Source organism: Bos javanicus, chromosome 23 (assembly GCF_032452875.1).
Source record: "Bos javanicus breed banteng chromosome 23, ARS-OSU_banteng_1.0, whole genome shotgun sequence".
Lineage (NCBI taxonomy): Eukaryota > Metazoa > Chordata > Mammalia > Artiodactyla > Bovidae > Bos > Bos javanicus.
Window position 1 is genome coordinate 40,178,259 of NC_083890.1, and position 14,152 is coordinate 40,192,410.

General features: G+C 39.9%; 1 protein-coding gene across 1 annotated transcript in view; it reads left to right on the forward strand.

Moving 5' to 3' along the window:
• Positions 1–14,152, forward strand: part of NUP153 (nucleoporin 153) — a 74,099-nt gene extending 59,947 nt beyond the window's left edge. The window contains exons 19-22 of the mRNA XM_061398779.1: positions 1,465–1,821; positions 5,581–5,853; positions 12,310–12,481; positions 12,786–14,152. Of these exons, the coding sequence (XP_061254763.1) occupies positions 1,465–1,821; positions 5,581–5,853; positions 12,310–12,481; positions 12,786–12,870 (887 nt within the window). The 3' untranslated portion in view covers positions 12,871–14,152. The remainder of the gene's footprint in view (positions 1–1,464; positions 1,822–5,580; positions 5,854–12,309; positions 12,482–12,785) is intronic.

The following is a 14,152-nucleotide window of genomic DNA, read 5'->3' on the forward strand; positions in this document are numbered from 1 at the left end:
AGACAAGCAAAGAATCAAAAGTTGAATACCTATGAACACTTTTGAATAATAAATTGGAAACACAAGAAAATGAAAAATTAACCTGAAAATATTTGTATGGAATTCAGCACCTAGGTACGAGCAGTTTTTATCTATAAAATTTTACTTAAATTGAAAAACACCCTTCAAAGAAAGCAAAAACTAAATTATCCATTATTATTTAGAAGGAATAAAAATGAGATAGGGTCTAATCAAATTTAATCCTAGTATCACTATACTATTTCCATTGAAACATACATTTTAAACATCCTATTAAGCAACTTGAAAGTGACCTGTTACTACATTTACTGTCAATTATACTGGTGCCCATACTGCAGTGTGACCAGCCCTGGCTAGTAGATAGTGTTGGAATTGAGATATTATTGGAACAAGTCTTTTTAAAAAGTCTTCTACTAAAGGTACCTGGATTCAGGGTCACCATATACAAAATCAATAGCTTTCCTCCAAATCAAAAGTGAATAGTTTGGTAGCATATCCCATGTATATTTTCTAACAGTTCCAATTAGTGTTTTATAATATCAGCAGAACCTGCAATGTGGTAAATGAGAGAACATAAAAGAGGTATTTTACACTTGTTCCTGAGTGAATATCCTTTCCTCTCCACCTCACCCCCAACAGAATTTCAGTTCTTGGAGGAATCTTTGTGAGCTTAAGTGAAAATAATTCTAAAAATTCATATGGAAGGGAAATCTTAAATTGTGGAGAGAAAGGCTGACATACTGTCAGGTTTGCCCTACTGATATCCAGCGATACTATAAGGCTGCAATATCTGACAGTCTAGCAACGGTAGCTGTAGAGGTTTGGAAGTTTAGTATGTTGCAGAGTTACAAATAAGTGAGCAGGCTAGGGTGCACTAGTCTGGACAGCCAATTCAGATAGTGGTGTCCAGTGAGATTTGGATTTAAGGAGTATTTAAAAATATATGTATATTTTGCAAATACACATATTTTATATGTATATATGAATAGTTTTATGTGTTTGACTACATCAAAATTTAACAAATTTCCATTCGATGAACTAATTTATATTAAAATCTTAACGATTCTCAGAGAAGGCAATAGTACCCCACTCCAGTACTCTTGCCTGGAAAATCCCATGGACACAGGAGCCTGGTAGGCTGCAGTCCATGGGGTCGTTAAGAGTCAGACACGACTGAGCAACTTCACTTTCACTCTTCACTTTCATGCATTGGAGAAGGAAATGGCAACCCACTCCAGTGTTCTTTCCTTGAGAGTCCCAGGGATGGGGGAGCATGGTGGGCTGCTGTCTATGGGGTCACACAGAGTTGGACACGACAAGCAATTTAGCAGCAGCAGTAATAATTCTATTTTCTAATGGACTCTTAAGATTTTGGGGTAGGAAAAAAAATGCTTTCTGTTATTACTTGTTCTTAAAGAATTTTGTTTCTTAATCTCCATCTTACAGATCAAGGTGTGGCCAAGCCAGTTTTTAATTTCTTGAACAGCAGTTCCTCTAATTCAAGTGCCCCAGCCACTTCAGTTGGTGGTGGCATATTTGGTAGTTGCACCTCATCCTCCAGCGCGCCTGTGGCGGCCTTTGTGTTTGGACAGGCCAGCAGTCCCGTGAGCAGCTCTGCCTTTGGAAACGCTGCCGAGTCTAGTACATCTCAGTCTTTGCTGTTTTCTCAAGAGAGCAAACCAGCAACCACATCAAGCACGGGTACAGCTGTCACCCCATTTGTCTTCGGTACAGGAGCCAGCAGTAATAATACTGCAACCTCTGGCTTCAACTTTGGAGCTACAACCACATCTAGCTCTGCAGGTATGTTTTAAAAAGACAAATACATGTTGTAGTTGAATTGGCCTTCATTATAAGTAGATGAACTCTTAGCATATAATATCATAAGAAAGCATGGCTGCATTTAGGTCATCTCTAGCTGGGATGTTGTAATTACTCAATGTGGAATGAAGTACATTTTGAGTTTAATGTAATTCCAGACCACAGCCTTGTCTAACTCAGTGAAACTAAGCCATGCCGGGAGGGCCACCCAGGATGGGCAGGTTGTGGTGGAGAGGTCTGACACAGTGTGGTCCACTGGAGAAGGGAATGGGGAATGGCAAACCACTTCAGTATTCTTGCCTTGAGAACCCCATGAACAGTATGAAAAGGCAAAATGATAGGATACTGAAAGAGAAACTCCCCAGGTCGGTAGGTGCCCAACATGCTACTGGAGATCAGTGGAGAAATAACTCCAGAAAGAATGATGAGATGGAGCCAAAGCAAAAACGATACCCACTTGTGGATATGACTGGTGATAGAAGTAAGGTCCGATGCTGTAAAGAGCAATATTGCATAGGAAACTGGAATGTCAGGTCCATGAATTAAGGCAAATTGGAAGTGGTCAAACAGAAGATGGAAAGAGTGAACGTCGACATTCTAGGAATCAGAGAACTAAAATGGACTGGAATGGGTGAATTTAACTCAGATGACCATTATATCTACTACTGTGGGCAGGAATCCCTTAGAAGAAATGGAGTAGCCATCATGGTCAACCAAAGAGTCTGAGATGCAGTACTTGGATGCAGTCTGAAAAACGACAGAATGATCTCTGTTCGTTTCCGAGGCAAACCATTCAATATCATAGTGATCCAAGCCTTTGCCCCAAGCAGTAATGCTGAAGAAGCTGAAGTTGAACAGTTCTATGAAGACCTACAAGACCTTTTAGAACTAACACCCAAAAAAGATGTCCTTTTCATTATAGGGGACTGGAATGCAAAAGTAGGAAGTCAAGAAGCACCTGGAGTAACAGGCAAATTTGGCCTTGGAGTACGAAATGAAGCAGGGCAAAGGCTAATAGAGTTTTGCCAAGAGAACGCACTGGTCATAGCAAACACCCTCTTCCAACAACACAAGAGAAGACTCGACACATGGACATCACCAGATGGTCAACACTGAAATCAGATTGATTATATTCTTTGCAGCCAAAGATGGAGAAGCTCTATACAGTCAGCAAAAACAAGACTGGGAACTGACTGGCTCAGATCATGAACTCCTTATTGCCAAATTCAGACTTAAATTGAAGAAAGTAGGGAAAACCACTAGACCATTCAGGTATGACCTAAATCAAATCCCTTATGATTATACAGTGAAAATGAGAAATAGATTTAAGGGACTAGATCTGATAGATTGCCTGTGAATTATGGATGGAGGTTCGTGACATTGTACAGGAGACAGGGATCAAGACCATCCTCATGGAAAAGAAATGCAAAAAAGCAAAATGGCTGTCTGGGGAGGTCTTACAAATAGCTGTGAAAAGAAGAGAAACGAAAAGTAAAGATATTCCCATCTGAATGCAGAGTTCCAAAGAATAGCAAGGAGAGATAAGAAAGGCTTCCTCAGCGATCAATGCAAAGAAATAGAGGAAAACAACAGAATGGGAAAGACTAGGGATCTCTTCAAGAAAATCAGAGATACCAAGGGAACATTCCATGCAAATATGGGCTCGATAAAGGACAGAAATGGTATGGACCTAACAGAAGCACAAGATATTAAGAAGAGGTGGCAAGAATACACAGGAGAACTACAAAAAAGAGCTTCACGACCCAGATAATCATGATGGTGTGATCACTGACCTAGAGCCAGACATCCTGGAATGTGAAGTCAAGTGGGCCTTAGAAAGCATCACTATGAACAAAGCTAGTGGAGGTGATGGAATTCCATTTGAGCTATTTCAAATCCTGAAAGACAATGCTTTGAAAGTGCTACGCTGAATATGCCAGCAAATTTGGAAAACTCAGCAGCGGCCACAGGACTGGAAAAGGTCAGTTTTCATTCCAATCCCAAAGAAAAGCAATTCCAAAGAATGCTCAGACTACTGCACAGTTGCACTCATCTCACATGCTAGTAAAGTGATGCTCAAAATTCTCCAAGCCAGGCTTCAGCAATATGTGAACCGTGAACTTCCAGATGTTCAAGCTGGTTTTAGAAAAGGCAGAGAAACCAGAGATCAAATTGCCAACATCCGCTGGATCATGGAAAGAGCAAGAGAGTTCCAGAAAAACATCTATTTCTGCTTTATTGACTATGCCAAAGCCTTTGACTGTGTGGATCACAATAAACTGTGGAAAATTCTGCAAGAGATGAGCATACCAGACCACCTGATCTGCCTCTTGAGAAATTTGTATGCAGGTCAGGAAGCAACAGTTAGAACTGAACATGGAACAACAGACTGGTTCCAAATAGGAAAAGGAGTACATCAAGGCTGTATATTGTCACCTACCTTACTTAACTTATATGCAGAGTACATCATGAGAAACGCTGGGCTGGAAGAAGCACAAGCTGGAATCAAGATTGCTGGGTGAAATATCAATAACCTCGGATATGCAGATGACACCACCCTTACGGCAGAAAGTGAAGAGGAACTCAAAAGCCTCTTGATGAAAGTGAAAGAGGAGAGTGGAAAAGTTGGCTTAAAGCTCAACATTCAGAAAACGAAGATCACGGCATCCGGTCCCATCACTTCATGGGAAATAGATGGGGAAAGAATGGGAACAGTGTCAGACTTTATTTTTCTGGGCTCCAAAATCACTGCAGATGGTGACTACAGCCATGAAATTAAAAGACACTTACTCCTTGGAAGGAAAGTTACGACCAACCTAGATAGCATATTGAAAAGCAGAGACATTACTCTGCCAACAAAGGTCCGTCTAGTCAAGGCTATGGTTTTTCCAGTGGTCATATATGGATGTGAGAGTTGGGCTGTGAAGAAAGCTGAGCACCGAAGAATTGTTGCTTTTGAACTGTGGTGTTGGACTGCAAGGAGGTCCAACCAATCCATTCTAAAGGCGATCAGTTCTGGGTGTTCATTGGAAGGACTGATGCTGAAGCTGAAACTTCAGTACTGTGGCCACCTCATGTGAAGAGTTGACTCATTGGAAAAGACTGATGCTGGGAGGGATTGCGGGCAGGAGGAGAAGGGAACGACAGAGGATGAGATGGCTGGATGGCATCACCGACTCAATGTACCTGAGTTTGGGTGAACTCCGGGAGTTGGTGATGGACAGGGAAGCCTGGCGTGCTGCGATTCATGGGGTCGCAAGGTTTCAGACACAACTGAGCCAGTGAACTGAACAAAACTCTTGGAAGCGATTTTCTCATCTCATTAGGAGTGTAATCTTTAGTTTGTTCAACTGTTTTTTTTTTTTAATGTTGTAAATAACCAGACACTGAAGATTATTTTATTAGACGTTAGTTCTCTTCATGCAGTGGATGCAAGATCACGTAATAGTCAGTACTTGCACTATGTTGCTTTTCTGATAGGAGATCAGTAGTTTTGGCTGCAAGATAGGAATCTTGTTAATTGAAGTTTTTTTAATGGATTCTTATGGTTTTACTAAATAATGGTAGCAAGCATTGTATTTTCTTCATCAGTAATTCAAAACTTGTCCTGATAAGATCTGCTCAGCAAGGTAAGAGTCTGCAAAGAATCTTGATATGTGCATTTCAGTTTACAAAGATTTCTTGAGGATTGTCTCCTGTTCAGCCATCCGTGCTGATTGAAGTGTGTCTCTGGGTCTCTAGGATCCTCCTTTGTGTTTGGCACTGGAGCTTCAGCACCTTCTGCCAGCCCAGCGTTTGGTGCTAACCAGACCCCAACATTTGGACAAAGTCAAGGTGCCAGCCAGCCTAACCCCCCAGGTTTTGGATCTATATCATCTTCAGGGGCATTATTTTCTGCTGGTTCTCAGCCTGCACCACCTACTTTTGGGACAGTGTCAAGCAGTGGACAGCCTCCTGTGTTTGGACAGCAGCCTGGTCAGTCTGCATTTGGCTCTGGGACAGCTCCTAATCCCAGTAAGTATGTAGTAATGGTGTAGTTTGTATCCCTATTTGAGTTTTGTATGTCTTCAGTACAATTTTTTTTCTTTGAATTTTGAAACCACGCATGTCTCTTTTCTTCAGTCTCTTGTACTTGGCAGAATAGAGACGTGTATGTTTAGTTTTACCTATAAACATCATTCCCAGCTCTTTTCCCAACACAGTTAAGCACTCTCTTTTGTTTTGTTTTTTTAAACAAGGCAGGTGCAGTTTTTAAATAACTTCCTGGTTTATTGTGTACTCGTGTATTCGTTCATTTGTTTGGCTGTGCTCCATCTGTGCTGCGCTCAGGCTTTCTCCAGTTGCAGCGAACAGAGGCTGCTCTGCAGTGCACGGCCTTCCCACCGCAGTGGCTTCTGGCGCTGTGGAGCACAGGCTCTAGAGTGCGGGCTTGTTCCATGGCACATGGTAACTTCCCGGACCAGGGATTGTGTCCCCTGCATTGGCAGGTGGATTCTGAACCACTGGACCGTCCGTATCCTGTTGATGAAAGTTTGAGTTGTTCTTAGCTGTCAGGACATGCAGCTCTGCATGCATCTTAGTGCATCAAAAACCATGCACACTCTGATGGGTGGTGCCAGTCACATCCTTCCAGCATTAAATGAACATCCTCATATTTGGATGCTACTTGATTTCATTTTTTGTGAATTCTTTTTGTAATTTTTTTGGGGCCCTTATACTAATTGGTTGTTTTGCTTTACTTATTGATTTGTAGAAATTCTTCACGTATTTTGAATGTTAGTATTTTGTTAGTACATGTAGCAAAATTTCTCCTGTTCTGGACACATGATAATCATATTAATCAGGATTTAATGATTCCCAACCCCCTAATACAAAATTGAAGAGTTTAGCTCTCTTTCACACAGCTAACAATGCCTTCAGTCCTAATAGAGTGATACTGTGTGGTTAGACCACTGTGCTAAATATGCAAACACTGTACGATGTACTGTGACTTTCTTTCCTAGACAACATTTTGTTTTTCCTAGCATCAGTGATTTCTTCTCATGGTTAATATTTTCTTCTCCCATTTGTATATAACTATTTTCAGTTTTTTCAAATACTTTGGCTATTTCTCAGTATCTGAAATTTTACCACATAATTTTTTAAAGTTTTTTATTGGCTTTTATTTTTGCTTTTGTATTGATCTCGTTGATGGGCAGTGTTATGTAGTGTACAACATAGTGATCCACAATTTTTAAAGGTTATACTCCATTGATGGTTACTGTAAAATACTGGCCACCTTCCCCATGTTGTATAATATATCCTTGTAGCTTACATTATACAGAATGGTTTGTACCCCTAACCTCTACCCTGTCTTGCCTCTTACCCCTTTCTTCTCACCACTAACGACCAGAAGTTCTTTCTGTGTGTCTGTGAGTGTGTTGCCTTTTTGTTATATTCACTAGCTTGTTAGATTGTTCAGATTCCTCAGATAAATGATATCATACAAGTATTTGTCTTTCTCTGACTTATTTCACTTTGCATACTCCTTTCGAGCCCCTACGTATTGTTGTAAATAGCAAAATTTCATTCTTTTTGTGTGTATGGTGGGATACTACTTGGCCCCGAAAAAGCACACACGCATACACACTGCTGCTGCTAAGTCGCTTCAGTCGTGTCCGACTCTGTGCGACCCCATAGACGGCAGCCCACCAGGCTCCCCGTCCCTGGGATTCTCCAGGCAAGAACACTGGGGTGCGTTGCTATTTTCTTCTCCAACACATACACACTGCATCTTCTTTATTCATTCATTTGTTGAGGGACACTTGGGTTGTTTCCTTATCTTGCTATAAACATTGATTGGGATGCGTGTATTGTTTGGAATTAATGTTTTGGATTTTTTTTTTTTTTCCAGATATGTACCCCGGAGTGAAATTGCTGGGTCGTATGCTAGCTCTATTTTTAGTTTTTTGAGAAACTGCCTGTTTTGCAGTAATTAGTGGCTGCACCAGTTTACATTCCCACTGACAGTGTGTGGGGGTTCTCTCTTCTCAACATCCATGCCAGCTTTTGGTATTTGTGTTCTTTTTGATGGTAGCTATTCTTACAGGTGTAAGGTGATACCTCATTGTGGTTTTAATTTGCATTCCTCTGATGTTCAGCATCTTTTCATGTTCCTGTTGACCATCTGGGTACCTTCTTCAGAAAAAAATGTTTATTCAAGTTTCTGCTCAGTTTTTGTTGGGTTGTTTGTTTTATTGATATTATGTGAGCTGTTATATGTTTTGGATATTAACCCCTTGTTTATCATATCATTAGCAAATGTTTTCTCCCATTTTGATAGTCTCCTTTGTTGTGCAAAAGCGCTGAAGTCTAATTAGGTTCCATTTGTTTGTTTTTGCTTTAGGAGACTGATCCAGAAAAATATTGCTACAGTTTATGTCAGAGTTTTCTGCCTTTGTTTTCTTCAAGTTTTATGGTTTCTGGTCTTACATTTAGGTCTTATGTTTTTGTATATGGTGTGAGAAAACATGCTGATTTCACGTTTTTACGTGTAGCTATATGATTTTCCCAGCAGCACTTACTGGGGTGACACTCTTTTCTCCATTACGTATTCCCGCCTCATGTGTCGTATACTGCTGACCACTAGTGTGTGGGCTCGTTTCTGGGCTCTGTTGTGTTCCTTTGGTCTGTGTGTCTGTTCTTGTACCTCTAGTGTGCTGTTTTGATGACTGTGGCTTTCTAGTGTGGTCTGAAGCCGGGATGCGTGACTGCTGCAGCTCTGTTCTTTTCTCAAGGTGGTTTTGGCCATGTGGGTCTTTTGTGTTTCCGTACAAATTTAAAAATTACTAGGGATTCCCTGGCAGTCCAATGGCTAAGGCTTCACTTTCCAGTGCAGCAGGCGTGGGTTTGATCCCTGGTTGGGGAGCTTAAATCCCATGTGCCTTGAGCCAAAAAACAAAGCATTAAAAAAAGAAAAAGCAGTAGCAATATTGCAACAAATTTGATAGAAACTTTAAAAATGGTCCATATTAAAAAAAATCTTAAAAATATTAGTTCTGTGAATAATGTTGTGGGTATGGGTATTTTGATAGGGGTTGCATTGAATCTATAGATTGCTGTGTGGCCCTTTTAACAATATTAAGTTTTTCCAGTCCACAAACTTAGTATATCTTTCCCTCCGTGTTGTCTGCAGTTTCTTTCATCAATATCTTATGGTTTTGTGAGTACAGATGTTTTCCCTCCTTAGGTGGGTTTATTCTTAGGTATTTTACTCTTTTTGATGTAATGATGAATGGGATTGTTTCCTTAATTTCTCTTTCTGATAGTTCATTGTTAGTGTATAGAAATGCAGCAGATTTCTGTATGTTAATTTTGACTGTGCAGCTTTACTTAATTCATTGATGAGCTCTAGTAGTTTCCCGGTGGTGTCTTTAGGGTTTTCTCTGTATAGTATGTCATCTGCAAACTGACAGTTTCACTTCTTCCTTTATAATTTGGATTCCTTTTATTTCCTTTTCTTCTCTGATTGACTTCCAAAACTATGTTGAATAAAAGTGGTGAGAGCGGGCATCCTTGTCCTGTTCCTGATCTTAGAGGAAATACTTCCTGTTTAATATGTTCACAATGGGCTTGTCAAAATGGCCTTTATTTTGTCAAGGTATGTTCCATCTATGCCCACTTCCTGGAGTTTTTAACATAAATGGATGTTGAATTTTGTCAAAAATATTTTCTATTGAGATGATCATGTTGTTTTATTCTTCAGTCTTTGATGTGTATCACATTGGTCTGTGGATATTGAACAGTTATTGCATCTCTGGGTATCATGGTATATATTTCTTTTAATGTATTGTTGGATTCAGTTTGCTAATACTTCGTTGAGGATTTTAGCATTGATGTTCATCATTGATACTGGCTTGTAATTCTCTTTTCCTGTGATATCTTTGTCTGATTTTGGTGTCAAGGTGATGCTAGTCACCATTCTAATGACCATTCTAATGGAGTTCCCTTTAGCTTCCTCTTAAAGGAATCTGTTTCCTGAGTGTCATATCTTTTTCCTCCTTATGCCCTTGTTTTGGGAAAATACATCTTCCCATGATTTCTTAAGGACACAGGGAAGAAAAGTTTGAGACCTTATATTTCTGGAAAGATCTTTATTCTGCCCCCATGTTGGGTAAGATTTTGGTTGAATATATATTTAGAATGGAAATCACTTTTTTTTTTTTATGATTTTGAGGGCATTTTCCCATTGTGGATGTTCTAGCTCCCAGAATTAGTTGCTCTTGAAGTATTTTTATTTTTGCTTTTGATCTGTTTTTCTTTCTGGAGTATCATTATTTTTTTTGCCTCCAGTGTTCTGCTTATGAGGGTGTTCCTTGGTCTGAATCCATTTTTATCCTTGGATAATGTTGGGAAGGCAGTGTGTCCTATTTATTATAAATTTCTTTCATGGGAATTTTCTTGAATTATTTCTTGGGAGATTTTGCGCCTCATTCTTTTTTATCTTCCGTTTTTTCTCTTTTTCTCCCACTTTTTGTTGTGTTTCCTGGGAAGATTTTCTCAATTGTATCTTGAAACACACCTGTTGAGATTTTACTTCTGCGTGTATTGCTTATTTTCTTAGTGGAAATTGTTCCGTCGATGTTCTTTTTTATATCCTTCTGCTTTTGTTTTATATGTGTTATCTGTTGATCTCTTGAGGATATTAACAATGAGTTTTTGTTTTGTTTTTCCATTTGATAGTTTTTGCTTTGTTTTCTCCAAATTGCTTTTCTTTATTATTGCTTCAGTCTTAGTGTTTCTTATGAAATATTTTCCTCAGATGTCTGGTGCTTCTTGCCTCTTACTCGTAGTGTTTAGGTTTTGTTTTTTTAAATTGTAGTGAGAATGTTTAACATGAGTTGTGTCTGCTCATCAGCAAAGGCACAGGTATTGGTGACTGTAGGCACAGAGTTCTAGAACCTGAGCGTCTTGTGTAACTGACCCTGGGCACCTGCTCTGAACAGCACCGCCTCGTTCTCCCCGCCCCTACGTCTCCCTGCAGCCCCCGTTCTCTCAGCTTGTGTGAATTTGGTTATTTCAGATTCCTCATAGAAGTGAACTCATGCATTATTTCACTTAGGTCCTCCACATGTCTCCATGTTTTTTTCAAATTGCAAGATTAATATTCCATTTTTTGTGGACACGTCATTTCCTTTATCTGTGCGTCTGTCTGGGGATATTTGGGTTGTTTCTACTTAGGTTATTGTGAATAATACTGCAGTGAATAAGAGTCCAGATATCTTTTTGAGATCCTGGTTTCAAGTCTTTTGGGTAAATACCTAGAATGGGATTGCTAGATCGTATGGTAGTTTTCTCTTTAACTTTTTGAGAAGCTTTCATACTGTTTTCTTTAGTGGCTGTGGCAATTTACATTTCCACCAACGGTTCACAAGAGTTCACTTTTCTCCACATCCTTGCCAACACTTGCTATTTTATCACTAGCCGTTCTGAGAGAGGATAGCTCCTAGTGGATTTGATTTGCATTCCCTCTGATGATTGGTGAGGTCGAGCATCCTTATTATATATACCCATGTGTTGTCTTTGGAGAAATGTCTGTTCAGGTTCTTTGCCCATTGGGCAAAGGGTTTAATTTTAATATCATTGTAGGTTTATCTAACTGGCTTGTCCTCTTGCCAAGAGCTGAATGTTAGTATGTTTCGGTTTCTCCTTTTGGATTGTCACATTCCCCAGAGAAGATTCTTCAAGTCTCCTGTCTGAAGGGCATAAACACTCGTTGCCTGTGTTTTGGGAGCTGAGTCAGGGCAGAAGGCTGCAGTTCTCAGTATTCGTTGTACTCGGCCTACTGCTAGTCCTTCTATCTGCAGTAGGTATCCTTGCCTCTGTGTGTGATGCGCTGGTCCAGAGGCCTCTCCAGAGACTGGAAGTCTGTACCTCTGCTAGGTAGAGGAGGAGCGTTCTCATCCTGCTTGCTGGGGAGGGGTTGATCTGGGTATCTGCTTCTTAAACAGTTACTCGACCATCCTGCCTTGTTTTTTTTCCAGTCTTTGTTCGCGCTTCCAGAAGTCCCTGCACCTAAAACCCTGTGGGCATGGTTGGTGTAAATGGAATGCCCTCTGTGCTTTCTCTTGCTACCAGTTTAGTATTTGGCTCCAGCTTCTAAATTTTGTTCTGTCGTCTCTTTCTCTCCCTATCTTTGTAAAATTCCCCTTCCTGTGATTTTAACATAATTTTTGAAAAAGGTAGAGCTCAATATGTTGATTCCACAATCTCGGTCAGAAGTCCACTCGGCCCTTTTTCCCCTTGGTCATGGGTGAGTTGGGTCACTTGTTGGAGGGTGTCAGATGTATATTTTGTTTACAGAGAAATTAATTTTCTTTAAGTAACCATAGGAGAACTTAACCCTTCACATTTTTCTATGTAAAAGTCAGAGTCATGACTAGAAAACGGTCGTTTTTACCTTATGAGGTTTTTCTGCTTCGACCGTTTTAGGCTCCGTTTTCCAGTTTGGCAGCAGCACTGCGACCAACTTCAACTTCACCAACAGCAGTCCGTCAGGCGTGTTCACATTCGGTGCAAGTCCCAGCACACCTGCGGCCTCCTCCCAGCCCTCTGGCTCAGGGGGCTTTCAGTTTAGCCAGTCTTCAGCAGCGTTTACTGTGGGGTAAGAGAACTTTCTGTTGAGATGTGTGCATGTGTGTGTGTTTAGAATCACCAAGGTCAGTATAGTTGAGGTAAAATCGAGTATGTTCTCCACCAATTCACCGTATTACAGTTTTGGAGGATCATAACCCAAGAAGAGCATGGGTGTGTGTGTGTGTGTGCACGCGCGTGTGTAGGTATGGGTGTAACAGAGTGTGCTTCCTTTAACACTGTCTCCCCACCCCCCATCAGCAGTCACACAGTGTTATGATTGTGAGATTTTATGTGAGCATCATGTCACGTTACAGAGTTTTTATTTTTCGCAGGTCAAATGGGAAAAACATGTTCTCTTCTTCTGGACCTTCGGTTTCTGGTCGAAAGATAAAGACTGCTGTTAGACGCAAGAAATAAAGGTCATGATGTGTTACACACACTGTTTTAACAGCTGGCGCACTGCTCTCAGATACTGGATTGTACTATAATACTGGGTTATCTGAAGTCAGATCTGCCTAAGGACTTCTTTAATTTGGGAATTTTCCTCCTTTTTTCTTTATAGAAGCGCAACTTCACCTCTCCCACCCCCCTTTTTAAAAAGATAATAGCTAGACTTGTGACTGATTCTTCAGCAAAATTATTTTATGATCCAGCAAATTATTCACTGATTGGCATAGGCTGGCAGAACCAGGAACCGAGCCTGCTCGGAGAGTGGCTTTGTGTAGAACCTCTTCGTCCGCACCACCGCGTGCGGATACGCGTTTATGGAGCGCGCTGCAGTTGTAACTATATCTGAGGAATTCTGTATAGACTAGAGAATGTTGAAATGAATGATTTCTATGCTGAGTTTGTGCTGGTGTGTATGTGTGAAGTGAGTGAGTTGGGTGTATCGTGCACTAAAATTTTCTGATAGAGGAAGCCTGATTAAAGAACGGTCCATGCTAAGGACTTGTTAGATCTAGTTTGTTCTCCATTGAATAATTATATGCTATTTCTATATTGTCATTCTTCTATCACCTGTCTTGCCTTTTTCATTATTTTATTATGAAACTTGTGTAAATACAATCTTGTTTCTGTACTTTTTTGGCATAACATAAATCTGTGAACTTGAAATTTTAATTTTGTGTTAGAAATTTTTTTTGTTGTTTGTTTAGTCTCGTCTCAGATTTTATTATGTAAATCCCATTATTCAAAGTTGCCTAAATCCATTTGGAAATCTTTAAAAAAAAAAAAATTGGGGATTCTTAAAGTGAGTTTATTGGCTTTTCTGATCCAGTTTTTGTTTGGACCAAAAACCAGTATTGTACAAAGTATTAAGCATATATTTTTATATTTACTGAAATGGACTGTGGTGACTTTGGATAATAAGGAAAAGTTTAATATTAAAGCCATGTTTATTACAGTATAATTAACATGTTAAACCATGGGATAAATGCCATCAATAAAAAATTATGAAATACTTTTTGCTCTAGTGTTAAATTATAGTGAAGGTAAAAGTGTTAGTGGAAGGGAATCTTTTTATAGAAGTTAACAGTGGTCAGTTAGAAGAGAAATTCCAAAGAATACATTTAAGGTGATTTGGACAGCTCCTATGTCTGAAGGTACGCTCGCTGCATTTTTGTCTGGTGCTAGGAATCACGCCTACTTTGCATATAAATTGATATACCTTTTTAAAGTAGAAAATAAATGGAAACAACCA